Source organism: Pyrgilauda ruficollis, unplaced genomic scaffold (genome assembly GCF_017590135.1).
Source record: "Pyrgilauda ruficollis isolate IOZ18807 unplaced genomic scaffold, ASM1759013v1 scaffold208, whole genome shotgun sequence".
In the NCBI taxonomy this organism is placed as follows: Eukaryota; Metazoa; Chordata; class Aves; order Passeriformes; family Passeridae; genus Pyrgilauda; species Pyrgilauda ruficollis.
Genome location: NW_024520096.1, coordinates 103 through 5,274, shown reverse-complemented (window position 1 = coordinate 5,274; position 5,172 = coordinate 103). Strand labels below are relative to the sequence as shown.

General features: G+C 65.4%; 2 protein-coding genes across 5 annotated transcripts in view; one reads left to right on the top strand and one right to left on the bottom strand.

Annotated features, from left to right (window-relative positions):
• CA14 (carbonic anhydrase 14) overlaps positions 1-2,011 on the top strand; it is a 3,079-nt gene extending 1,068 nt beyond the window's left edge. The window contains exons 3-11 of the mRNA XM_041467489.1: positions 79-258; positions 325-467; positions 917-1,012; positions 1,095-1,161; positions 1,229-1,386; positions 1,456-1,585; positions 1,668-1,688; positions 1,762-1,846; positions 1,948-2,011. Of these exons, the coding sequence (XP_041323423.1) occupies positions 79-258; positions 325-467; positions 917-1,012; positions 1,095-1,161; positions 1,229-1,386; positions 1,456-1,585; positions 1,668-1,688; positions 1,762-1,846; positions 1,948-2,002 (935 nt within the window). The 3' untranslated portion in view covers positions 2,003-2,011. The remainder of the gene's footprint in view (positions 1-78; positions 259-324; positions 468-916; positions 1,013-1,094; positions 1,162-1,228; positions 1,387-1,455; positions 1,586-1,667; positions 1,689-1,761; positions 1,847-1,947) is intronic.
• Positions 2,012-2,261: 250 nt separating this feature from the next.
• On the bottom strand, positions 2,262-4,458 carry APH1A (aph-1 homolog A, gamma-secretase subunit). 4 transcript variants are annotated; one of them, XM_041467491.1, is made up of 7 exons: positions 4,318-4,458; positions 3,919-4,077; positions 3,648-3,721; positions 3,432-3,554; positions 3,228-3,355; positions 2,880-3,003; positions 2,262-2,737 (listed from the first exon to the last, which is right to left on the bottom strand). In XM_041467491.1, the coding sequence occupies exons 1-7, from the start codon at positions 4,428-4,430 to the stop codon at positions 2,673-2,675; spliced, it is 786 nt and encodes a 261-aa protein (XP_041323425.1). In that variant the 5' UTR covers positions 4,431-4,458; the 3' UTR covers positions 2,262-2,672. The 4 variants fall into 4 exon arrangements, with proteins under 4 accessions (XP_041323425.1, XP_041323424.1, XP_041323427.1 ...); XM_041467490.1 differs by having other exon boundaries at positions 3,432-3,721; XM_041467493.1 differs by lacking the exon at positions 3,919-4,077 and having other exon boundaries at positions 4,318-4,446.
• Between the last annotated feature and the right edge of the window lie 714 nt (positions 4,459-5,172).

Below are 5,172 nucleotides of genomic sequence, written 5' to 3'. Positions count from 1 at the left end.
GGGGGGGGGCACCGAGGGCGTTTTGGCTCACGGGGGTGAAGGTGGGGGGGTGTCCCACGGGGGTCTGGTGCCCCCCAGGTCCCCACGGGCAGCAGCACTGGCACGAGGGACACCCGGAGTGCGGGGGCCGGGCGCAGTCACCCATCGACATCGCGACAGCGCGGGCACAGCCGGACCCGTCCCTGCCGCCGCTGCGGCCCGAGGGCTACGAGCACCCCGAGAGCCCCGAGCTGACCCTCGCCAACAACGGCCACACCGGTGAGTGCCGGGGGGAGAAGCGGGCGGCCCCCGGTGCCCCAGCCCCGCTGACCCCGTGTTCCACAGCCGTGCTGGCGCTGCCGCCGTCGCTGCGGCTCCGGGGGCTGCCCCGCGCCTTCGCCGCCGTTCAGCTCCACTTCCACTGGGGCCGGCCCGGGCACGCCGCTGGAGCCGAGCACCTGCTGGACGGGCACCGTGCCCCCGCCGAGGTACCGGGGACAACGGGGGACAGCTCCAAAAATGGGTCTGGGGGTGGGAAAGGAGGATGGAATAGGTTTGGGGTCAGGAAATGGCATGGGAATTGTGTGGGAAATGGTTGTGGGGAGAGGTGTCGGTGTGGGAAACAGCATGGGAAGTGTGGGAAAGGGGTTTGCAGCGCGGGAATTTGCTGCAGGGAATGGGAAAGGGGTTCCGGTGAGGGAAATGGGTTCGGGGATGTGAAAAGAGTTCAGGGAGGGGATGGGGTGCAGAAGAAAAGGGTGGGAAAGGGGAGCGGGAGCAGGGCTGGGCACTGCGGGAGCCGGGGCAGAGGTTGGGGTGGCAGGGTGGGGGGCTCAGGGGGTTTTGGGTGGCAGGGCTCAGGGGGGTTGGGGTGGCAGGACTCAGGGGGGTTGGGGTTTCAAGGCGGGGGGCTCAGGGGGTCCCTGCCGTGCCGCAGATGCACGTGGTGCACTTTGACACCGAGCGTTTCGCCGATGCCAGCGCAGCGCAGCAGCACCCGGGCGGGCTGGCCGTGCTCGGCGTCCTCCTGGAGGTACGGACCCCACACCCACGACCCCCACCCACCCACCCACCTGCGCTTCCCCAGCCCCTCACTGACGCCCCTCACTCCCCAGGTGGGAGATGAACCCCACCCCGCCTATGACAACATCCTGAGGCATCTCGGCAACATCCGCTACGCAGGTGAGGAGAGGGAGGGAGGAAACCCCAAATCCCCCTCCCAGCACGCCCCAAATTGCTCCCCCCACAGGGCAGACCGTGGCCATCCCCTCCTTCAGCATCCGGGACCTGCTGCCCGCGCAGCTGGAGCGCTACTACCGCTACAACGGCTCCCTGACCACCCCGCCCTGCTTCCAGAGCGTCCTCTGGACCCTCTTCCCGCAGCCCGTCCGCATCAGCCGCGCCCAGGTAGGACCCGCTCGGGGGGGAGCCCCCTGGGTGTGGCAGCCCCCTCAGTGCTGCCCCTTCCCCTTCCAGCTGGAGCAGCTCCAGGGAAGCCTTTACTCCACGGAGGAGGGCGAGCAGGAGCAGCCCCAGCTGCTGGTGGACAATTTCCGAGCCCCGCAGGAGCTGAACCAGCGCCCGGTGCTCTCGTCCTTCCCCAGGGGTGAGCGGAGGGGTGGGAAGGGTCCCCCCCGGGGCTCCTGGAGCACAAGGTGCTGGCCCTGACCCCGGCCTTTCCCTTGCAGAGCCAGAGGGATACTCCACAGGTAGGGCCAGGCCAGGATGCTGGGCTGGGGGGTCACACCAGGACCCCCCTGACCCCCCCCGGGCACCACACAGGTGAGGTCATCGCCATCGTCTTCGGCGCTGTCGCCGGCTGCGTCGGCCTCTTCCTCGCCGTCCACTTTGGGGCCAAGAGGATGCGGTGAGACCCCCTCCCCACAGCCCTCAGAGGGACCCCCGCAGCTGGGGGGCCCCGAGCTCCGTGCAGAGACCCCCCCCTCACGCTGGTTTCTGCCCTGGCAGCGCGAGGAGGGCGCAGGCACAGGACGTGGTGTTCAAGGCTTCCTCCCGCCGCTAGCCCATGGACGCTGGACACTCCCGCTGACCCAGGCTGGGCTGGGAGGGGCCGGCCCGCGCCGACCCCCAGCCCCCCACCCCCAGCCCCAAATAAAGCCCTTTTCCCCCTCCTGGTGGTTCTTTGTGGGGTGGGAACAGGCGTCTTTGAGGGGCTTTGGGGCTGGATCCCATCACTCCCAAGAAACCGGGAGCAGAGCACAATGGGGGGAGCGACCCCTCTCCCTCCTCCCCTTTTTCCCAGCAGCCACAGTGTCTCGTGCTTTTACAAAAGGGTTTTACTTTTAATCAAAAAAAATAACTTACCCCCCGCTGCACCTCCAATCCCCTGGGAGCTGAACAGGGGTGAGAAGGGCAGAGCATCCCAGTCCCAGTGCCCCCCACCCCCAGAGCATCACCAGGGACCCCCCCAGGGTGACAAACACGAGGAAATGGGGGGTCCTGCCCTGACTTCCCTCAGGGCATCCCTGGCCTTCCCCAGAGCCTCCAACTGAGGGAAAGATGTTAAGAGAGTCTGGGAACAAAGGGAAGAGCGTGGTGGTCAGACCCCAAAACCCCCTGGGAGCACCAGTCAGTCCCCAAAGGCCCCCAGGAACTGGGCAGACACGGATTCCCCTGGAGCAGGAGGGGTGAAGGCAATGGCAGGAGTGTCTGGCTGTGGGGCCACGGCTCCCTCACCCCTCAGGAGGCACCTGCAGCGCCGAGTAGAGCATGGCCTGGCCCTCAGGCTCCTGCTTACCTGGGGAAAAGGGGCATTTATGAAGGTGGGGGTTTGTGGAAGCCTTCAGGAATGCAGCCCCCATTCAACAAGACTCACCCACCCCCATCCCAGCAGCTCTGACCCTCCCCAGCCCCCAAAAGTGGCACCCCACCCCCCTTACAGGAGAGGCACTTGAGGACGTTGTAGAAGGAGCCACCAGCGGTGCTGAAGGCCCAGAGGCCAGTGCAGAGCGTGAGGATGAAGATGGGGCCCAGGCTGGCCTCGTACCACGGGTTCAGGAAGGTCTGGGGACACAGAGAGGCAGGTCACACCTTCTGACCCCTCCTAGGGCAGCAAAAGGAGTGCCCAGCCCAGTGGAAACCCAGCTCAAACCCCTGCTGAGCTGTCTGCACCCAAATCCTTCACTGACCTCCTCAAGCCCCAAAGGGCAGGGGGTGTAACTCACCCATGGCCCTAGGCAGGGAGTGAGGGGGAGTGGGTGGGGGTCCCTGTGCCCCCCAGGACTCACCAGCCCTGAGGTGAGCAGGTGGCTGCCCACCACCAGTCCCAGGCCCCCGGCGCGGCGCCGCTCACAGGCGTCGAAGAAGATGATGCCCCAAAAAGTGTGGAGCAGTACCAGGGCCATGGTGAGGAAGGCTGTGGGGAGAGACACGGACCCTCAGAGCCTTCCTCCTCCTCCTCCTCCTCCTCCATGCCACGGCCCTGGCCTCACCAGAGGTGATGAAGAAGTACGGGGAGTCCCCGTGGATCCCGACAGTGCCCGGCCCCGCAGAGTCCGCCAGGATGTTGGTGATGGAGAAGACGCCACTGATGATGCCGAAGGAGAGCCCGGACACTGTGGGGGAGCCGGGGTCAGGGGGTCTCCACAGCCCCGGCGGGCTCAGGGAAGGGCAGGAGAGCTGGATGCAGCACCCCGGGCTCTGCTCACCGTAAGCCATCTGCCGCAGGGAGATCGGCGACCGCCCATCCTCGCTGAGGATCGCCAGCCCTTCATCCGCCTTCCTGCCCCGCCAGAGAGAGAGCGTGAGCCCCATCGCAGGGAGAGGGGAAGGGAGAGGAGAGACTCGCTCCTTCCCGGGGTTTAACAAGGAACAGACTTTGTGGGGTTCCTCTGGACACAGACCCCCAGCATCTGCTCTGGCTTCCCCAAGCCCTGGGACACCCCGGCCGCCGGCGCAGCTCCCCGAGCGGGCTCTTACTTGAGCATTTTGAAGCAGCCGAACCTGCAGAGCTCCTGCAGCAGCACGGCGGCGGCGGCTCCGAGCGGCAGCAGCGCCGCGTCCTCCCGCCCGCTGAGCTGCACGGACACGGACCAGAGCAGCGAGGCGGCGAGCAGCGACAGCAGCCAGAAAAACGCCCTGAGGGCAAACGGGACACCGGGGTGGCAGCGGCAGGCAGAGCAGCTCGGTACCGCCGGGCCGGGACCCTCAGCGCTGCTCTCTCCGCGCTCCCGAGCCGCCCCCTCGCCTCAGCGCTCCTCACGCCTCCCTCAGCCGCCCCCGGCACCCACAGCGCCCCGGTGTCCCGCGGAGCCGCCACAACCGCTCCGAGCACCCCCCAAGGGCCTCCCAGACTCCGCCCTGGCCGGCCCCGCTCACCCCGCCAGCAGCACGATGACGAGCAGCGGCTCCGCCGCCACCGTCAGCAGCACGAGCGCGGCCGCGGGCCCGAGCGCGATCGCGGCGCAGCCCAGCAGCACGGCGGCGCCCATGGCGGCCGCCAACAGCGCCCCCTGCCGGCCCGGAGGACCTGCCATGGGGGGGTAGGACCAGCGCCGGGACAGGGGGGACACCTGGGGACACCTGACACGGCCTGTGCCCGGGGTCACCTGTGTGCGGGGTCACATGTGTGCGGGGTCACCTGTGCCCGGGGTCACCTGCCTGGAGGGTCACCTGTGTGCGGGGTCACCTGTGTGCGGGGTCACATGTGTGCGGGGTCACATGTGTGCTGGGTCACATGTGTTATGTTTGCCCAATTATCCAATCACAAAATAAAAGGCCAAACAAAATTAAATGTAACAATAATTTTAATAAAATTTAAATGAAATAGTTAAAAAATATAAAATTGAATACATTCAATAAATTGGCAGTATAATTTGGTTATAATAAAATATAGTCTGGTTCGGGTAATGACGTATAAGCAAAATTACCGCGGGGTGTGCACGATCACCTGCCTGCAGGGTCACCTGTGCCCGGGGTCACCTGTGTGCAGGGTCACCTGCCTGCAGGGTCACCTGTGTGCAGGATCTCTTCTCTTCTCTTCTCTTCTCTTCTCTTCTCTTCTCTTCTCTTCTCTTCTCTCTCTTCTCCTCTCCTCTCCTCTCCTCTCCTCTCCTCTCCTCTCGTCATTACCTTTTAAATTTTTTCTCTATCCAAGCCCCTCACATCACCCATTCTGATTCTGTCCCCCACCCCCACGCTGCTGCTGTTTAGAGAGGAGCTGGGAAGAGCAGG